Below are 23,232 nucleotides of genomic sequence, written 5' to 3' on the forward strand. Positions count from 1 at the left end.
GTAGACATCTTCCTGACAACAGTACTTACAGGGATTCCTGTGCCGTACCGAAAAATGCAATCATCTCTGTCCAGCCTTTATTGTCTGAGGGGGATGAAAAGCTCTTCCCAACGTTTGACCGTTATCTCAGAACGACGTTAAACAAGGTCATCTTCTATCTTGTAAGATGGATGGAGTTATTATTAAATATCTTTGCAGGCTAATGCAGGATGCCTGTCTGCACAGAGTGGCATTAAAGTTTAATGCATGAGGTGTTCCGACACAAAGAGGCAAAAAGATAAAAGTAAACCAAGAATATTTTGGGAAGATGAATCCCCTTCATTTGCAATTTGACACAAGATTACTCATGGAATATTTACAACAAAACTCAACTATTTTTTGTTTGCTAGACAGTCTCCTGGCAATATGCATCTGCTGGTCTCCCTGCCTGCTTCAGTACGACGTGCACATATTTTTTTTATGCTGTTCACAAACATAAGTGGAAAATGAAGCACACTTTAAATCCTTTTTAATTGGTCCTTTGATTCCACAGAGTCCTGATAATGACGGGTCAACAAGCACAAGGAAGATTTTTTCCCCCAGCTGAGACGCTGTTGTTTCAGGTTAGACTTATTTTCTTTTCCCTCTTTTCCCCATTATAATTTCTTTTTTCTGTTTTTAATTCTCACTCTTGCACAACCATAACAATAAATGGCAGGAGGGCCAGTGTCAAACGGAGGCTTATCAGTCTAAAACACACGTGCCTTCTTTTATCATCAACTTTGCATGCTCTTCTCATATTGGAATGCCCTTTTTTTTGGGTGTTCGTGTCATGTGTAATTTTATTTTTCAGCACCCCGGCCAATGAATATTAAATTGAGGAGCGAGTGGCCCTTGTTCTAACTGATTTGTATTGGTTTGCTGTTCTGTTGGTCAAGTCAGACTAATCTACATTGCCATTACTTCAAAACAGAATAGTGAAATTAATTGAAAAGAAAAGAAAAGAAAAGAAAAGAAAAGAAAAGAAAAGAAAAGAAAAGAAAAGAAAAGAAAAGAAAAGAAAAGAAAAGAAAAGAAGAAAGGCACATTAATTAAGAGTTTTATTTTTGGAATAGTTTAAAGTCTTACAGCAGCACACAAGCTGTGATAAGAAAATTCTTTATTAATTGCAGCCGCTTTATTCTGGACTTCAGTTAAATGAGCCTGTACTGAGGAACAAAGAAAAATAGGTGTGGGCCAAAATGCATATGGTGGTCATGAATTATTATTAATATTTTTTTTTAAAAGATTATAATTTTTTTTCATGCATGCATGTTGGTTCTATAAATGACCAGGTTCAGTATTCTGCAGAACATAAAATGCCATTTAATGTGAACAAACATACGAGCAGAACTTTTACATTAGCATGACATGAACTAGAATCACCTTATTTCCTTTGAATGTAAGTTGTTTGAAAAAACAAGGCATGAATTCCAATTTTCTTGTTGTTGGGACACCACTGAGTCACAATGAAATTCATTTCAAGTTTTCTTTTGTGGAAACTAGAAAGCACATTGCAACAAGACGTTCTGTGCAAATTTGAACAAAGTGACACTTGATGGATATATCGTGACCAATCATGAGATTCTGGGAATTTCTGTTCCAGTCACACTGAGGTAAAATATCTATGACATACTTCATTTCTGAATTCAGAAGAAAAAGAGAGAGAGGAGGGAAAACATCAGACCTTCTTTGTGGAAGGTACATTTCCCACACAGCAGCTCATGGTGCTTTCAAACACTGCTATATACAAACATTTCTATAAACTACCAATGAATCACTAATGTAAGACTGCCAAAAGTGCATACACATATACACACGCTTTGGGTTTTAAATAAATTAATACATTAGATTTATCAAACGCCACAGTAAATACATTTATAATCTTGACTTACAAAAAAAATCTATTTCAAATAAATTCTGTTCTTTAGAACTTTCTTTTCATCAAAAAATCCTGAAATAAACATATCATGGTTTCCACCAAAATAACAGCACAACAGTTTTCAATATTGATAATAATAAAACATATTTCTTAACACCAAATCAGCATATTAAAAGGATTTCTGAAGGATCATGTGACACTGAAGACTGGAGTAATGATGCTGAAAATTCAGCTGTGCATCACAGGAATAAATTGCATTTTAAAATATATTCAAAAAGAAAACAGTTATTTTAAATTGTAATAATATTTCACTATATTACTGTTTTTACTGTATTTTTGATCAAATAAATGCTGCCTTGGTGATGATAAGAGACTTCTTTCTAAAACACATACACTTGCACAGAGGAAAAAGGGAAAAAAATCAGATGACAGAGTAAAAACTAAAACTTATTTGCATGTACAGTATAATTGCATGCTGACAGACTGTAGAATGAAAAAGAAACACAGCAAAGCCAACAAACAAGTAAACTTTGGATGTCAAAGCACACAATGCATTTCTGAATATTTAAAAAGAAAATAATATATAAACAAAACATAAAACTGATGAGTACAAATTGCACCGATGCCACTTTTGTGGCATGACGTCATACAAGACACAGTAATGGCATTATAACAACTCTGCTACCTAATTTTGTTTAAGAGGCACATTACTTATTATTTTAGATGGGTTTATGTTGCTTTTTAGCCCTTATCAGGTGGCCTGTTTACGGTTATGCTTTTAATAAGATAAAAGAAAGAATGAGAGTAATAACTCTAAGAGCAAACAACATCTAAAATAAGCAGGAACAGTCATAAAAGTGAAACATTTCCATCAATACAATTGATTTTATAGGAAAAGCTCAGCGTTTATTCTGGCCTTCCCCCACCTGCCGCAGTAAGTTGTGTAATATCCAGTGATGGATTCGTTATAGCTTGTTTTCCCTGCCGTGTTGAGCATACAGCAGGTAATTAGTTTACTGAAACTAATGTCTTGTGTTACTTCTGCACCAAAGTCCTGCTTCACTTCACTAATTGACTGAGTAATTACACCAGTTATCTGAAGCCATATCAACATATCGGCCTGCTGACTAAGTGCCTTTTGATTCATTAACGTACTGTAGGTATAAAGAGAATGACTCTATCAAACTTGTCTATTGTTATTTTTATTTTTAAAGCTACAGTCAGTAATGTTTGGTTCAAGTTTCATTGTCTTTTTTTTGTCTCAATAGTTTAATACTGACACATACTGTACCATGGATTAATTTAGCTTATTAACCACATGGCACATCAAACTAAAGTAGTTTATCTCTTATTTTGTTCTTTTTTCACCAGTAAAAATGTTCATCATGCACATTTAAATGTATATGCATGGCTTTGTTGTTAAAACTTGAACTATGCACTTAACACATTGGTTTTCCTTCTCTTAAATGAAGCGTGACAGTCCAGTGATGTGCAAAAAAATGTTCTCTTAGGTATTAACAACTCAAAGTGTTGTGCTGCTGATGGAGAGGAATATTTTAATTTTAATAATAATAAAGAGAATTACACATTTTAATTATGCAATGGCATGTCATCTAATTATGAAAATTATTTTAAGAAATCCACATGAATGGCTTGAAAAAAATATGATTGCAGGCTTTTCTGGTTAGCGTGTCTGTGAGAAAATAAACAATAAAACATTCAATCACAAAGGCGTTGATGCCGTTGAGTGCTTTTGTACACATGGTAGAGTCGCTGTAAAATGAAGAAAACAAACCCCAGTGTTTATTAGAACAATAATAATAAATTAAAGACCACACAATTAATGGAGTGGAAAAATGTACATAATTAATCACACAATTTTTTTGAATGAAACATTTCTTAAAAAAAACATAATTTCTGCATTTCACATTCAACAATGAATGCTTAGCATAGTGCAGAATCGGCTGACAACAAATCACCAGCAGGAGCTTTCAGGTTGACAAGTCTAGACAATGAGTGAATTGTTTTGAAAAAGCAATTTCCTGTAAATAATCTCCAGCATAAGATAGTTCTATGCTAAATTATTACATTAATTCTAATTATATATATATATATATATATATATATATATATATATATATATATATATATATATATATATATATATATATATATATACATACATACATATAGATTTAAAAAGTATATATAATATTCAGTGCAAGGGTTAAGGTTGATTGGTTTCTGAAATGCAATCAACATTTCAAATGTTGTTGTTGTTTTGTTTTTGTTTTCTCCATGAGTGCTGTCCCCAAAAACCGTTAACCAAGTTGACACCTGCCATTTGGTACAGATGTTGATTACTCACAGACTTTGGTGTCCTGCTTTGGCCTTCAAACACATTTATTTCGACATTAACGACAGATCCAACTTAACCCTTTAACCCCTGAATTTGGAACATTTTGCTTCTCATCCCAGTTGCAGAAAATGTAAAAGTCAATAAAAATGCAATTCACTGTGTGAAATTGGTTTATGGCCCCATGAAGGTTGGACATTGGGTAGTCATGGCTACCGGCGGGCAAATTACACTATAGTTTGCATTTAAGATGCTGTGTTAGAAGGTCACAGCTTCAATATTCTCAAAGTGAGAAAGCTTTTCAATATTGGTCATACGCATGCACTTTTTATTCATCATTTAGAAAATGCAACTGTACATTATCATAGCACACTTCAGCTCTAAGGTCTATAGGCCAAGGTTTTTTTTTTATACAAAACATTTTCTATCTTAAAGGGTGTTAAACCATAACCAAAGTTAAACTCAAAATACCAGATATTCATGAGACCAGCTAAACAATCAATAGCAATAACAATGGGGCTTTTTGAAAACACAATTATGTTTAACTACCTTATTTGTTCTCCATTTTATGTTACGGTTCCCAATCACATTTGTGCTGATGCCATTACTGAAGAGAAATATGCCTCTGTAGAGAATGTAGTTATTTCATTCAGTGTTGAATTAGCTCATTTCAGTCCTTAAGAGCTCTGGAGGGTCTAGATCTATTAACGGTCATATCACCATGTTAAGACACTGCAACTCATTATTAACGGTGATAAGAACACATCAGTCTCAATTAAGCCTCCTTTTTATTGTGTTTTAACCTCCTCGTCTCTTTCAAGATTAAATGGATCCAACGAGCAGCAGAAAAATGTAGAAAATTTTCAAATCTCACATTTGCATTGTGGCTCTCCCAGTTCATCTCCAACACGTGTGGCGTGAGCCTCAAACCCTTTCTGTTGATGCTTCAATTACAGCTGTGTGATGAAGTGCAGTTCGCAGGCTAAAATTTGGAGCTCATTGTTTTGAAACTGATTTTGAAATCCCACTACTGGGATCTGTTTCTATTTGGCTCTGTGGATGTCTCTCAAACAAAGAGGACTCCCTGAAGCCTGGAGCTCATGAGTGATTAGCACAATTAATGATACTATCGACATGACCATTTGGTGTTACCAATGGCAACATGGGAAGTAAAACTAGGAAAAAAAGAAGAAGAAAAAAAATCTGTCTCAAACTGCAGTGCCATGAGCTGCAATACTGCAAAAATATGGCTTTACTGCAAACTAAAATTGTACTGGGGTACAACAGCTGGAGCAGTACACTTAAAAGGACAACTTTGGACAATCTACTGCTAAAATGTGCATATTAGTACCTATGTATTAGTAAAATGTACTTTTAAGGTTTTACAAGGTACAATTCTGTACATAGTCTTGGTGTTTAGGTGGAGTTAGAAGGTTGTATAAAGCCTGGTTCACACGGCAGGATAATTAGGCCGATTTTATCCCCGATTCACTCCTTCCGACAATCTTAAGGATGCTCCGATTATCGTAAAATAATCTGATCAGATATTCCTGCCGTGTGTGGTGTGTTAAGGCTGCTCTCGTCTGCTCGGAAGGACGTCGGGACCGCTCCGATCTCAAATCGGGGATATCCAACATGTTGGATTTATTTGGCCCGATTTCTTCTCGTGTGTGGTGTCCCCCGAGCACGCAGCCTGTGGACTGTGGAGTGTAGCCAATCAGAAAGCGAGGTGACGAAACGGCGAGGAAGCACCGGGAAACATAATCAAAACAGTCGGCGGCATGGCGCACCAGAAAGTCCGGTGGACGTCAGAGATCATCGCCTTTCTTTTGATAACGTTTTTTTTTCGGTTAAAAACAAACTACAAACTATCGACACTGCATCCTCTTCGTCCGCCATGATTGTTTACTCTGAAGTTACGTTTGATCTCGAGGTATTTTGCGAGATTTCCCGTCTGACCTGGGAATGTTCGGGAGTCAAATCGGTTCGTGTGTGATGTGTTGATTTTGCCGTGTGGCTGCGCACCACACACTGTACGACCAAAACTGTTAGACCCGTGATTTTTTATCCCCGTGTGTGGGGTCTCTCAGGTTTGGAAAATCGGCCGACAATTTTAAAATCGTCCCGTGTGAACCAGCCTTTAGTCTGCCGCCCAAAGAAAAAAAATCAACGAGGTGTCAAACTTTTTAAGGATTGATATTTTTGTACATTTCTGAATTTTTATTATCCAGATTGGATTTAAGCAGGTTGATTTTTATATTTCATCGCTGTCGGGCGGAATCCTCGTATCTCCAAAACCATTATTTTTCAGGAAATTAAAAAAACTGCATATTTTTTGAGTTATTAAACATTGTATCGTTAAAGTTGGTATTATACCTTGTATTGCTATCATATACTGTTGTATACCAACATTAACACAACATTTCCCCAAAATCATGTTTAATCAGAGATACGAGATTTATGACTTGGGAGCGGGGAGATACGAGGTTACGCTGTCATTGATTAGAATGTTACGGACACAGACGTCGCTGCTGCCAGCAGTGTTCATCAATGTCTGCGGTCGCTAACAAGAGATAAGGCTTTAAGAGCTATTCAAATCTAATGATTGTGGTTACATACATCTTCCTAAACTCCATTTTAAACGTTTAAGAGATATGACTGATGCAATACCAAAATATTAGGCTGTCTAAAATAGGGCGGAAATTAATCTGCACGCAAACAAAATCGGCGGTCGCGTTGAGCCTTTTGACAAGAGAAAAGGCTTCAATAGTTAATCAAAGCTAACGACTGTGGTTACATACATCTTCGTAAACTCAGTTTTAAAGGTTTAAGAGCTATAAGTGAAGCAGAACAAAAAATGATGAGCTGACTAACGTTAGCAGTCTAATAACGTTAGGTGGAAATTTGCCTAATCTGCACGCAAACTTACCTCCGTGGCTCACGGGCTTCCTTCTGCACCAAAGCATTACAGCTATCGATTTTTAACAAAACAAGCTGACTCAATTGTATCTAACCTAACTATTTTCACTCGTTATTGTCTAAAAAACAGACAGAGTTATGCAAAGATAGGCTTACTGGCGCCAGTAGACCCTTTTTCTCCCATAAATAAAACCTGCTACTTGGGGTATTTTACATGCACAGTGCCAACTTCGAGTCAGTAAAATAATAATAAAAACAATAATTTAATGCTGGTATCCAAAACATTTAATTCAATTCAAGTATTAGGCTATATTAGATACATTTTAAAACTTCAATGCACACATATAATAAGCCTAGTAATAATAAGCCTAGTAATACGTAGACATTTAAAATACATCAATAACTGATATCATAGTTTAACACAGATAAAATCAGAGTTAGAGGCTTGCTTTACGTGTTGCTCGACGAGGGTTTCTTAATCGTTGCGACTTTCAATCCTGAGGAGACAAAATGCCGCGGAAGCTCCTGCCGCGGAGTGAAGAAGAGGTGGAGTTACGAGGATTCTCAGACAGTTTAAGTGTCCAATGGAGTTACGAGATTTGCTCTCAAGCTATTTTCAACACTTTAGATTGGTTAATAATTTGTAAAAATAATAGAACCACGTGGGGACTGACCAATAGCATAGATTTGTGAAAAAATATGAAATTGACCAAATTTGGACATACGAGGTTTCCGCCCGACAGCGACGATTTGTAAAACCTTGGTGTTTAAAGTCCAGGGGTCAGTTGCATAAAAAAATTAAAAAAACTAGCATTTAGCCAAGAGGTAATCAGTCTTACTTATCAGAGTCAAATGAGACCAATTTATGTTTTTATGTAACTGAATTCAACAACGTATCGCTAGTCTTAAAGAAAAGAATTAGAGGAACATTTTGAAAAACTGTTCTAAGCCTCAGAACTTGGTGTAAAAGAAAAGTGAGCACATGGAATTTACTAAATCTAATTTACAAGAGTATGAATGAATGCTATTATTGAAACAAGTGAATGGGAATGTTTTAAGCATAATAAAAAAATAAAAAAAATAATTCTCAAATAATCCAGCAGTTTGACTCCAACACGTATCATGTGTTTGACACCCCTGATCTAAGAAATCAACTGAACGTCCGTAGCATATCTTTATTTAGCAGACGTACTAGCAACAGGCCACAACAATATATCTAAAAAAATAACAAACAAAAAAACTTGTGTTTGTTTCGTTCTGGACATGATTCACTCAGATTAAATATTCACTGTATATCATGCAGAGAAGACCTGACAAGTCATGATAATAATAATAATGCTGAAACAAATCCATTGTCCAATTTCACATGACTATAATAATGTTTGAAACTTTGCCAGCATTTTTAAAACATCTACTGGTAATTTCATGATATTTTAGGCTATGACATAGCAGTAGTTTAGTTCATCAGAGCATCATATAAAATCTGAATTTTAATCATTTTAGTTTTTCTGTGAGTTTGGCATTTGTTTCACCCAACAAGTTTGTTGTGAAAATAGCTGAGAGGAAATGGATTCTATGCACAGCACAGCAACTTGGTTCTTGTTAAATTTACAAATGGTCTGTTCTCTCCATTAAGACCATCAAGAGAACTGAATGGTGTAGAGAGACAGCAAAGGAAGGACATGAAGAGTCAGGCTGGCTTGGAAGATGGGAGAGAGATGGCAGCCGGCCAGTATCTGCTGTTCAGTGAAATTGATCAAGGTAAGGGGAGCTGGGTTCAGAATAATTGAATTAAGGCTGACAGAAGCACTGGCCAAAATCTTCAGACACAGGTGATACTACAAGGTCATATGATACAGGGTATGGACCATCATAAATGGTGAAAAATAGCACAGAGGGGAAACGAATGACAGTGTTAGATTATGTCTAACATTACCTTGATTGCAGTGCGGTTGGGTCACTAGATTAGCCACAATTACATAATAAGTGGCACTAATAATGGGTGAACAAAGGTATAGCAGGACACTTAAACTTGATCACCCATCATATCGCGTATATGCTTCCATTACTATAAATCTGCATTAATCCGAAATTATGCAATTACATTGATGTGTGCATTTGATTCATGTTTCAAAAACAAAGCCAGGGACAAAATATCAGAAAGTGCCTCACTTTATATGTACTGACTATCATTTTACTTTTAACAAATATATATTCAACTGTAGTCTTTGCACGGAATAATCATCAACAACAAATATGAAATATTAACTAGGAGCAAAAACACTGTTAATGCAAAAACCTCCCATGGACTGCTGTAGGCTAGCAGTAAAAAATCTTAGGTACTTATTAAGTTGATTTATGTCATGAAAAGAGGACTGAATGCATTAAAAAGGAATGCGAGAATGTGAAATTACTTGCAAATATTCAGCCAAAAGTCAAAGACTGAAATCATGATATTTTTAATCTATTGTAATGCTGTAATCTTTTGACAGCCCAAATTCATTGAGCAAAAAAGATTTTGTTCCTCCTTTGTAAATGCAGCAAATAGTCTGAGGTGACAAAATTGACTCTCAGCCTTGAATGTGACAGAACGTCACTGCAGTAACTCCTTGCTAGACAGGTTTTTCCTTTATCAGCTCCTTACGCACACAGATAATGCTCTCCGCAGGTACACCGTCTCATCATGGCCAATTGTTTCCCCCTGTGAGTGCTTTATCTAAGCTGGTCTGAGACTGTTCAGCCTCATTGAACATCAATGGCCCTCCTCTTCATCCCCTCTTACCGAGCCATCAGCGCCAACATCCCTTGGCATCAAGGCTGTAACAAAGGCAGGGATTCTGCTGCACCACAGGATGTGGAGGAAAAATGGGGGAACAGACGAACAGAGGAAACCTCAGACAAAATGAGAGAACATGGTAGATTTGATAGAAGCAGAGTGGGGGATTTTTGCTAAAAGTGTCACTCCTGTGAGTGAGGAAATTAAATTTTGACCTTGTGAACTAGAGGTGTTTTAATAGGAAAGTCACTTTAAGTTATAATATAGTAAACAATATTTAAGTGCTCTAAAAATTGAGATCCAATCAGACATTCTGACAAAAGCAGGTCATATGAACATACATGGATGAGCCAAAACATTATGACCACCTGCCTCGTGCATCGATGAGCCTTGGACGCCCAACACCCTGTTGTCGGTTTGTGGTTTGTCCTTCCTTGGACTACTGTTGGTAAATTCTCACCACTGCTGACCGGAAGCTACCCACAAGCCTCGCTCCATCGCCTTGCTATAACAATTTGGCCCTTGTCAAAGCCCATTTCTCCTGCATCCAATACATTGATTACGAGAGCTGATTGCTTACCTTCTAATCTACCCAGACCTTAATATGTGGCCTAGTTAGGAGATGATCAACGATATTCGCTTCACCCGTGACTGGTTTTAATGTTTTGGCTCATCAGTGTACCATAAACTACAGCTGTGTAATTTGAAATATAATGTACAGATTTAAGCAGAAAGAGTCAATCTGACTCAAAGCGAGTCTTTTAAGGTGAGCATGCAACTTCCCGATGATGCAATGATACGGTCCATGTGACTGAATTGAGTCCCCATCTATTTCACACTTTGCGAGCAGCCCAATTGCCATATTTATCACAATGACTCAAGACACGTAAAAGTATGTAATTCATCAACACTTCATTGTAACATCAGGCAGAAAAAAGGCGGAGGTTCCAATCCATGACAGGGTCCTCATCTGAGCCCACTGAGGTTCTAATTTGTCACAGAGATTCATAACAAAACCTGTCTCTCTAAACACACTTTAATTTTCCAACTCCACCTGGGCCATGAGAACACCTGCCTTTGTAAAAAACCCTTCTAGCAGTGAAGTCTGAATACATTCCAGATATGCTCAAATGCAATTCATTGCAATGCTGAAACCAAACAATGACTTGGAGCCATATGCCTGTAACATTTGTACTGTCGAATCCTAATAAAGAATTAATGAAGCCCGGATCAAACTATCAAGCTGTTGCCATCTCATTTGTGCTGGACTAAAATATTTCCAACAAAATCTGCAGGGATTGTTGCAACCAAAAGCCACCTTACTAAAAAATGATGGTACCAGGTGGACCTATTCATATAGTGTGATTTCATGTTACGGGTGGAAAGCCCATGGTTAATGACATGTCAGAATCCAGAATATTGATTCTACTGTATTGTTGGTTTATTACAATAAGGATTCCTGCCCCTAAATTTAACCAGTTTAAAATACATGGGTAGTAATATGATAAAATAATAATACTAATAATAATAATAAATTATACACATGGTGGCCCCAAAAAATATTTACAGTACTAGTAAGTATCAATGCATTAATTATATCATCCCATAGTAATAGATAATAGTAATTATAACAATATACAACGCACTAAGGATTGATGAGCTGCTGGGTTCATGAATATTAATCACGTTGTCAGCATTCGCTCAAACTGATTTGCTGAAATCAAAACAGTGAAGGTAATAGATGAGCGCCAGCCAATGAGATTGCCGTTTGCGCATTAGTTCCGCCCACTACCAGAGAAACCGGCATATCTTCAACTTGTTCTTAAAAGCTGAATAATTCCAAATGAACTCCATTATTTTGACAGGAAAATACGAGAACGAATATCCATCGATAGACCGTCAATTCTTCGTGGTATGTAAGAATCTCGCTCTCTCTCTTTGCGTGTGTGTGAGAAACACAGCACTCTTAGCAAAACGACGGCTAGTTGTGCGCATTCACACTAGTGTTTACAGTACGTCAAATACAGGTACCCTGCACATCCATTGAGCTGAAATACTACAGATTGCTTCATGAAGAGCGAAACTCTCAAGCGCTCAGTCAGAGTGTTGAGCGAGTGAAAATATATCTATGCTAAACTTCTACTTCTAACACACACACACACTGGCGAGTAAAATCTAACAATGTATTAGCCAATGGCTAATTTAGTCGCCCAGAGTGAAGATTTAGTCGCATATGCACTCGCACTAGCATTGTAGAGGGTTGAGAAGTGTGCTGAAACTCGCGGTTATCATAAGGGGTGTGACATTTCGGTAGACCAATCACATGGTACTGATCCAGCCGACCATCAGAGCACACTGCACTTTTCAAAGGGAGGGGCTTCAGGAACTAAACAGAGCGTTTCTGACAGACTGGGAAGAGAGGTATGTGAAAAGGTTTTTTGAACATTCAAACATGAAAACCTTATCTAGTAGACCCCAAAAACAAAATCAAGACTTCGTAAAAGGGCATGTAATGGCCTCTTTAAAACAAGTTCTTACCTTTAACCTGAACACCGATACGAAAGTAGACATCTGAGCTACTGAGGTAACGCTCCACCAAAATATAGTACCACTGCTCCCAGGATGGCAGTGGGACCTCTAGCTCACAGGGAACGTTCTCTCTGCAGTCCATTGCGCTGGAGTTATGCACCGGCGGGGCCCTCGAACGGATCTTCAGCAGAACCGGACAGCTCTCCCCGCTCCTGTTCTTTGTATTGCAGTCCACAAGCTGTACCTTCACCCGAGAGATGTAGTTTGGGATGAACACTCTGCCAGGTACAAAGAAGAGAAAGGTAGAGGACATCTGCTTTAAAGCTACACTGACTGTAGCTGACATTGTCTACAGAGACTGCACTGAACAAAATTAGTACGCTTATTGAAATGCCAAGGAAACATTTGAATGGGAATGTGTTTTTGTACTCTCAGGAGAACTTTAAACTTCAGCACATTTCAACAAACTTGTTGACAATGCATAAAACAGTCAAGTGATATCGCTTGGTCTTAATTTTCTACATCAATAACAATTAATCAGGAAGCTAATGCAAGTTGCCCTTTTCAATTGAACAGAGATTGAGAACAACCGTGAAATTAGAATAAATAATTAATATCTACATTTTTGGCCATGACGCCATTGGCTTTGTCTGTTGGTTTTTGATAATTAACGATATGATAACGATACGATAATTAACGATATGAACAGCACACCAACTGCTCAATCAAACAGAACACAATTTGTTTACAGATCTGCTGGATTGCTTTGGGAAAAAAGCGTCTTGGAACATAAACTTGATCTTTGCAATTTGCCTTGAAATTAAAACCTTAAAAAAATAATTTATTGCATGGTTAATTTATCCCTTCGTTCAATTTTACGCAGCATTGTTTTGCATTTCACAACTGATTAAATAGTATGTCCAAGTTTGAATAATACAAATTCTTATAAAAACTTAATTTAATCTTTGTCAGTCTCAATGACGAGAGCTATATAAAATAGTGTATACTAAGATCCAGACATCCATTAAACAGCTAATGTTCAAGTCTCACAATATGCAATTTACTGTCTTTCTGAAATGTCCACAGGAAACCAGCTTTTAATGATACAAAAAGCCCATCTTCATAATGTCCAGTGCTCAAGGTCTTTTCTGTGTACCCTGGTGTTTATGAATGCATTTCATCACCTCTCCCTCCTCCATTTTCCTCTTTTTCATTTAGAAAGACTTTATTTGCTAATTGAGAGGAGAGCTTTAATATCTGAACCTAATGAGAGTAGAAGCCTGAAATGGAGGGAAGCTTGAGAGAAGGATGCGTGTGGAATGGTAAAGTGTTGTGAGCAGAAAGAGGCAGAGAGAAGGTGAGAGAAATGCACGGTGTGTGCGTTTGAGTAGCTGATAAGGAAAGGAAGTCTGCAAAGGCACCAATAAAGAAATGTTCACATCTTAAAATAATAGTTTTATTAATATGTTTGGAGAGTTATTACGCCACTTTTCAAGAGTTTGGGCCCAGTAAGATTTTGCATTTATTTGATCAAAAATACAGTAATATTGTGAAATATTATTTAAATCTAAAATAACCATTTTCTATTTGGATATATATTTAAAATGTAATGTGTTCCAGTGATGTCAAAGCTGAAATTTCAGCATCATTACTCCAGTCTTCAGTGTCTCATGATCATTCAGACATCAGTCTAATATGCTGATTTGCTGCTCAAGAAACAATTCGTATTATTATAAATGTTGAAAACAGTTGTGCTGATTATTATTTTTGTGGAAACCATGATAACAAAAATTCAGGATTCTCTGATGAACACATTTATGAACATTTATTTGAAATATTTTAAAAGAAACATTATAAATGTCTTTACCGTTACTTTTGATCAATTTAATGCACCCTTGATAATTAAAAGCCTGGTAAACCCTACATTATGGGGACAAAGTGTCCCCACTCCCCACAAAGATGGCAATATCCGAAATCCTTGTCCTTGAGGGGACATGTTTTGGTCCCCATGAGGAAAACAGCTTACAAATCATACTAAGTTATATTTTTTGAAAATGTAAAAATGCAGAAAGTTCTGTGTGATGGGAAGGTTTATGGGTAGGGTTAGTTTAAGGGGAAATAATATACAGTTTGTACAGTATAAAAATCATTACATCTATGGAAAGTCACCATAAAACGTGTGCGTGTACGTGCGTGCGTGTCATTTAAAATTAGTCACTCACTTGTAGAGTACAGATCTATTGTGAAGAGGAATCATCTGGTCAATGAAGTAACCAGGATACAGCACTGAAATGCCAATGAGCCTCTGAACAATGAGCTGAGGTTGAAAGAGGTACTGACATTCCTCATGAAGACCCTGCACAAAAAAGTGAAACAAACAGGAAATGGATTAGTTACAGGCTAAATCCACCCAGTATCCATATTCAAATAGACTGAGCCATGAAATACAGTATCACAACAAAACACATGTGTACATGCATATCATGATATGGAAATGCCCGTGGAAGGAGGGCAACTCCCACTGAGAGCCTTATGATCACTTCAAATGGAGGGAAACTGTCATTGCATATGCATCGCTTCTGATGATTTGCTGTGTGATATTTTTCATGCCCAACTGCACAACAACTCCCACCTCAGACTCTAAAGAAAAAGATCAAACACTATTGTCGTTTCTCCACTTGGTGAATAATTCAGATGAAAGATTTTGAACTGTCTACCATTTTAACTGATGCCAAACAAGTGGAGTATCCAACCAATAGCTTGCATTTATTAATTCTCCTCTACATTTACGTCTCTTCATATAGAAGACACTTTTATGCAAAGTGACTTAAAAATGAGGAATACAACATAAGTGATTCATCTTAAAGTGGCAGGAATGCTTTCTTTTTTTGAGAATATAAAGAAGTGCAGGGAATTAAAAATTCATGGATAAAAAAATATAGAATAACATAAAGAGCTCAGGGAGAATCTGACGCATTTATTTTGCCGAATCGGATTATGCCAGACATAAAACGATCTGTCAAAAACCATTGGTTGCTTGTTGAAAGTGTAAGGTCTTAAATCCAGAACCTGTGTAAACAACAAATGGAAATCTAACCATAAAAAAAAATATAAAAAAAATCAGGTCAGTATAATTTTTTATTATTAATAAATAAATATATGTATTTTGCAAGGACACATTAAATTGATCAAAGTGGTAGTAAAGATATTTCTATTTCAAATAGATTCTGTTGTTTTTATTTTTTTAATTGTCAAATCATCTTGAAACAAATGTAGGTATCACGGTTTCCACAAAAATATTAGGCAGCACAATTGTTGTTTACATCGATAATTAGGAATAATATTTATAACAGGAATAACAGCATTCTAGAATGATTTCTGAAGGATCATGTGACACTGAAGACTGGAGTTTTCAAAGGAATAAATTATATTTTAATATATTTTAAAATAGAAAAAAGTTATTTTAAGTTATAATAATGTCACAATATTACTGTATTTCTGATCAAATAAATGCTGCCTCTGTGAGCATAAGAGACTTCTTTCAAAAACATTACATAAATCTTATCGACCCCAAACATTGAATTGAATGTCACTGATATCTACAGTGTATATACAGCTTTACAACTGACTACTAAAAACTGAACTGTTTTGTTTTCACCTTTACAGGATCCAGGTTGGTAGTACTATCAAGAGATTCATAACTGTAAAAAACACATTGATTTCAGCACACGACAGATGTTGTGGTGTTAGCTCTAATTAAAGATCCGATGAGTTTTATAGATTCACAGACAGTTTTCACAGTGCAATTGCATGAAGAAAAGGCAGGTGGAGGGATAAAAGATGAAGAGGAGGTGGGAGAATTTACAAATTACAAGGTGGCAAATTACAATGCAGCATTTCATCATGGAAACCTCGGCTTCTCTCACGCAGGTACTTCTGCCCTAAACACATTCATCATTGTCAAAAGGCGTAGTACAACCCCTCCTCCCCTCTCGGCCAACCCTTTTCTTACCATCTTCACAGAGAAACGCAATCACACCAAACATACAGGTTTTAAATATCTAGGAATCATGCTTAAAGAATACATAATCTTTCCCGAGCGCACATTCCTCTTTTTCTGTCGTTTGTACTGGACAACAGCCAGAGACGTAGGGTCATTTTCACTGGCTTTCTCTATATGCACAGCGCTGTCGAATGTCAACCGCATATCACTGCTGGCTTCCCGTTGAGGTCAGTCAGCCATGTTATTACTTCATAAGGTAGAGAGAGAGAGTCTATGCCACATCTGTCAGTTCAATGCAGTTGAACAATAACCACGGCAACTTGCAATACTGAAGAGAGGGGGCGGGGCAACGGAAAGAGCTAATTGGCTTGCAGTGGATTGTGATTAATTATGCTGTGGGTTTCACTTCCTAAATAGTTATCCTGTCAACAACAAATGTGTCTGTGCTTCATTCCACTTTCAAAATTCTCCATGATTTGAATTAGTATATCATGAACATATAATTGTGAAATTAACAAAGGCTTTCATCCACTAAACACTGCACACGGATATGACATTGTGCATTAAAACATAGCTGGTAACATCACTGTATAATACATCCTTGTGTATTGTCATTGTACAGTAGCTGTTGAAAACTGCAGTGAAATAAGCGTTCATAAGAACTTGCCCTGCATTTTTTTGGTTTTTGGTTAAGAACACTACCATTTTATTTTAACACTACCATTCAAAAGTTTGGGGTCAGTAAGATTCTTTTTTTTATTTTTATAAATAACTTATATTTATAAAAAAAAACTTTTTTTTCCTGAATCCTAAAAAAAAAAAAAAAAAAAAAAAAAACGTATTATGGTTCTCCAAAAATAGTAAGAAGCATAACTGTTTATATTGTGTTTTTTTGTGTGTTTTTTGGTACTTTTGTCTGTATTCATTGTCCTATACTGTTGTCGTTTAGTTCTTGTGATTGTCTGAAATGTGATTTGTAGAATCTCAGTAGAAAAAAATTGGAGAAAAAAAATCTAAATCCTATAAAATACTTCACAAAAATATTTGCAGGGCTGTACGCATCATGCACATTAGAGATGATAGACAATTACTCTTTTAAAAACAGAAACATTTGATTTTGTCTTTATATAATTACTCTTGGGAGACTTACTGAAGTAAATGTAATGAGCTGCCGAAGCATTTTTGTAATTTTCAAGGGATTGTATGTTTCAGTGCACTCGAGCGATTTTGACAACGGGAGACCTTAGAAGCGACTGACTCCCTGGCCAGTGCACTGACGACGCCCCATAAAGTGCAAAAAGTAAGCAAATCATCCACCATTTATTCTTTGCAGCTTTCATTATGAGAGTAAACATCAATATCAATATTTTCAGAAGAAGCAGCTAATCAAATCCACATATTTTTCATCATTTGCTCTAATGCTTAAATTAATCTCCTAACATCTCAGAACCTTCAGTTCATAAATAGCCTTGACACACTAGAGGTATTTGTTGTAATGGCGGCAGAACACATTCTCATTTAATTAAGATCTATTTGGTGAATTTGCACCACTGGGCAGGTGTCATTGCATAGACGGTAAAGTCATGTGTCGCTCATTATCTCTGGTGCATTATCAAGGTCTAATTCGCTCTCAGCTTGATTAGACGACTCATTCATTTCTGTAAATCACTACACCAGCCATACACCAGAACTAAGATAGTCTCAATGTCTCCTAGGTAATAAGTGAGACATTTACATGGACAGGCAAAGAGCAATTCATTGATGGCTTTAACAATCCTTTTGTTTTCTTTCTTTACAAAAAGCTTCATATTTTTTCGTAGACTGCAGTTGCCCAATGCTATTGCTCTAGTATACAGTTTATATGTAGGCCTATACATAGTATGCAGATTTTCTGCATATTTAAACTACCTAGATTACTATAATACCAGAATTTTTTGCCAGCCAATATTACGACATTTTTACACAAAGGTTGCACTGGGGCCTAATGTTTTTGAAATAATCATTTTATGCTCATACATTTATTTGATTTATTTGATGCATTTATTTGATCAAAAGCACAGTAAAAACAGCAATATTGTGAATACCATTTTTTATCTTAAGGTCTCCCTGTAGTCAATAATTTTATGCCTTAAAACTCATCTTTGATCACCAAAATGACATATTTAAATAGTTTTTTTCTGCAAAACCCCCCCCCCCCGTCATGCCTTAAAATAGCTTTAATGTACACCCTTGCTTCATTTAATATACGCGGTCCATGGATATGCTAATTAGCCCCGCCTCCACTGACTCACACCACTTTTCCTCAAGTTATTGTAGTAAACCCTGCACAAAGGTCTCACTCTTTACAACGTCAGACACATAACGGTAATTAATATAATTAGCCTTTTGCTTGACTACGTTATCAAGCAGCTAATAATGTGTTCCTAATGTTACACAAACCATGTTAGCCATCTCAGAGTCAGAAAGCTGCTTTCTAAAAATCAGCATCCATATAAACGCTGTTAGTGGAGAAAGGCATATATTTCATCATAACATCGTAATATACATCATATACATAAATCGCCCGCTATATCGCTAAATGTACCCGTTTTTTCATATCAACAGAAAAATACTGGGATAACCTGGCTTCTCTTGAGACTCCACTGCTTCAGTTCAGTCATAGTTAATGATATGCTAAAGCCGGCCCACACGTTGACGTGATTGGCTACTAGGTAGTTTTTGACGTCAGAAACACCAGCGATTTCAAACCGTGTTTATGAGACTGTCTTTGGTTCACTGCAGTTTTAAGGAGAAAATACTCAGCAATGGTGTTGACATGACTTTACACATGGTTTGTCTGAAAGCATATTAAAAACACCACATAGACATATAAACAACATTAAAAACTTGATTTTCACAACAACTCACAACTTTATGTGTAATTTATTCCTGTGATGTTAAAGCTACATTTTCAGCATTATTACTTGTCACATAATCCGTCAGAAATCATTCTAATATGCTGATTTGCTGATCAAGAAGTGTTTATTATTATTATCATCAACAAAGTTGAAAACAGTTGTGCTGCTTATTATTTTTGTGGAAACTGCTAAATTTTTTTTACAGGATTCTTTGATAATTAGAAAGTTTAAAGGAACAGCATTTATTTGAAATAGAAACGATTTCTAACATTATAAATGTCTTTGATGTCACTTTTGATAAATGTAATGCATCCCTGCTGAGTAAAAAAATCATGCTGACCCCAAACTTTTCATTAGTAGTGTAACTATGAAAAATAAAACTACAATATGATATAATATAATGGACTCAACAGATTGCTTGAGGGAGGAAATTGTTCTTAAATCTATAATGTCTGCCAGAGGGAAGTAGTTAGTAGGGAGTATTTCGATCAGCAAGTATTAGGTTTATTAAGGATTAGTGTCCTTCTGCCACGGATTCAATGTTTCATGTAAAAAGAGTAATTTTACTACTACAGAGTCTGCATGCAAGTAAATGAAAACAGAAAAACATCAGTTCTTAGCTTAAAATGGCAGATTGGAATTGTAGGTGGGATAATAGGGATGGAAAAGAAAAACAGCGACCATTAAACAACAAACTGAAGAAGGAGCCCCATCTGTTGTTTGTCCATGGCTGAATACATAAAGCAGGCACAGCTGGTGCTGGTGGAGGCAGACACGGCCTTGATTCTGTACCCCCGCCCTGCTTCCATCCGCCCCGCGATTTTTGCATTGTGTCTGACATGCAAGATTTGTCAACTCGTGACGCCTCTGCCCCCTTACAAATTCTTCATTGATCTGATTTGATTAGGGGGGATGTTTGCTACTCATGTGCCAGTGCAGACACACAGCACAGACAAAAGGAAGAGAGAGAGAGAAAAAGATGCAAATAATTGCTTCCCTTTTCACAGCACAAATTTGGCAACTTTGAGCAACTAGTGAAATAATTAGAGCCCTCTGTGCAAGCGTGCAGAGCACCAAACAGTACACAGAATTGATAGCGGCCTGTTGTTGGCATTTTGCATGTCTAATGTGGTCTCCAGCTGTGTGAGGGATAATATCTCTGACATGCTGCTCATGCAGAACGAGGAGGAGGAGTCCATATGGCCAATGAGAAAAAGATTTCTTTATTATTTATGGTGGATCACGGTTGACTCAAAACATGTGTCTGGTAATGCAACTAACCCAAAATAAAAGAAATCTCTCTCCTCTCTGTATATGATTGTACTTGAAAAAGTACTTGTGCATGAACCCGCAGCATATAAGGAACTAAGGCAGCTGAGCGTAGCTTTTCAGCCTGGTATGAAAAACATTTATCATTTGTCAAGGAACAGAACTGCAGGGATCCACAGTCTCATTACTGCTAAAGTCTGGTGTTCCCCCACAATTCTCCACTTCTGCTCTGTGCTTTGGCTCCCAAGTCTAGAAATAAATCAGCAATGACAGAAAAGTTCTGCTTTCTTACTTCTATCAACAGTTGGGTGGTTGTAGCAATCCTTTTTCGCTTTACATTAGATGTGTCACCAAACCACTGGTATTGACGATAACCACGAAATATTGATATTATATTAATACATATATGTGACCCTGGATCACAAAACCAGGTATATTTGCGGCAATAGCCAACAATACATTGTACGGGTCAAAATTATCGATTTTTCTTTTAAGTCAAAAATCATTAGGATATTAAGTAAAGATCATGTTCAGTGAAGATATATTTAAAATTGTCTACCTTAAATATATAACAAATATATTTTTTGTGAGTGAATGCAACAGTATCGCGAACATAAATGGACAACTTTAAAGGCGATTTTCTCAAATGTTTAGATTTTTTTGCACCCTCAGATTCCAGATTTTCAAATAGTTGTATCTTTCCCAAATATTGTCCTATCCTAACAAAACATACATTAATGGAAAGATTATTTCAGCTTTCAGATGATGTATACATCTTAATTTTAGAAAATTGACCCATGTGACTGGTTTTGTGGTCCAGGGTCACATGATAATGTAAATAATCTAGCACCAGTAATCTGGTTGACACTTATTAATGTAGTTGGCATATTGCACCACATCACTGGTTGCCACTCGTCATAAAACGTGAAAAGACGAATAAGTGTGTAGCTACTACTGCAGCTCAAATCATGTTGGAGAAGATGACAGGAGATGAAAGCCTCGCACACAAACAAAAAAGTTAGCTCATCCGTGTGGGAGTTTTTTGGATCCTGTAAAAATGAGATGTTAAATACCCCAGTCTGCAGCAAGTTCTGATCAACAGTAGTTTCTATTTTTGTAAAATTATGTTACAAACTGTCTTTCTCCGCCTCTCTACACTGATATTTTGAGTGTCATTGGCTAAAAGAAAGAAAGAAAAATAAACTATTGCAATATCTACAGAAATATTATTGCTTAATGCATCATTTACTTACCCTCATGTTGTTCCAAACTTGTATGACCTTATTTTGGAACACAAAAGAAGATATTTTGAAGAATGTTTCAACTGTTTTTGTCCATACAATTAAAGTCGAATGTCAACAGAACATTGGATACCACTGATTATATGTATTTCAAAAAATCATTCAAATTTAGAACAACATAAAGGTGACTAAATGATAAGAGTGAACTGTCCTTTAAAGGCGAAGTAAGTCATCTTTTCACCACTGTTTTCACAGAATTGAATTTCAAATCTAATTACTGTTCTCAAACAGATTTTAAACATTTTCTATTGGCTAGACAAACACCCAAACTCACGCCATTTGTTGAGACAGTGCTGGTGTGTCAAGCTGGCTAAGATGTAAACAAAATAATATTTTGATAGAGCAACAGTATTATTTCTAGTGTAACTGAACTTATTTCATAATTGATGAACTTTCATTAAACTGAACTGAATCAACACTGAACGGAACTGAGCTGAATAACGGCACTATTGCCTTCCGTAGAGCTGCTCTACAGCAGAATTTTAGTGATATATCTATAAGAAGTCAGCATCATTGATTAATATTTTCCTGTTTATTACTGTGTAGCTGCTTTCAAACAATCTGTATTGTATAAAGCACTATAGAAATAAAGGTGACTTGACTTATTTATACTTTTCAGTGGAATCAACCTACAGTATGACTGAATGCCTTAAAGTTTGGATGTGTTAACTCTTTCCCCGCCAGCGGTTAAAAAAAAAAAGTTGTCAGCCGCCCACCGCCAGCGTTTTTGAACAAGCAATGCCTATATCAAAAGAAAGAAAAGACCCTCTGCTTTTAAACAAAACACTCGTTTTATTATAGCTTCATGCATTCTGTTTTTTTTTAACAACACTTGAATGTTTCATAAAAAAAGCAACATTTTGAGGAAAAAGCGGAGAAAAACTCATTTCTGTCAAAGACTACGTCTGGATCGGATTCAGAATGATGATCAAAACATAGATGGAGTAGATCTTTTATTTAGGCTATATGCTGTTTAATGTTGGTGATCACGTTATTTTACATAATACATATGATTGCATATGATATCGCTTGTTTCTGCATCTCCTTTGCATTTGTTTTGATCAGGAGATTTCTTTCAGAAGATGCGTAATAGCATCTTGTAATAGTAATATGCTAATAGCACGTAATAGCACCCCTACCGTCTAACAGTGAGAACACGGAAAGCCGGAAAAATTCCGTCAATGATGGGGAAGCGTTTTCTCAAATGACGTAAATTTCCGTCAATGGCGGGGAAAGAGTTCAATGAAATTTTAACACTGAGAAAAATTTGTACACCACTTAT

At 36.2% G+C, this 23,232-nt stretch overlaps 1 protein-coding gene across 1 annotated transcript in view; it reads right to left on the reverse strand.

The window, feature by feature from the left end:
• Positions 1–23,232, reverse strand: part of tmem8b (transmembrane protein 8B) — a 147,264-nt gene that overhangs the window by 61,236 nt on the left and 62,796 nt on the right. The window contains exons 4-5 of the mRNA XM_082170065.1: positions 14,703–14,836; positions 12,490–12,758 (exon numbers count right to left, since the gene is read on the reverse strand). Of these exons, the coding sequence (XP_082026191.1) occupies positions 12,490–12,758; positions 14,703–14,836 (403 nt within the window). The remainder of the gene's footprint in view (positions 1–12,489; positions 12,759–14,702; positions 14,837–23,232) is intronic.

Source organism: Leuciscus leuciscus, assembly GCF_965113295.1.
Source record: "Leuciscus leuciscus genome assembly, chromosome: 5".
Taxonomy (NCBI): Eukaryota; Metazoa; Chordata; class Actinopteri; order Cypriniformes; family Leuciscidae; genus Leuciscus; species Leuciscus leuciscus.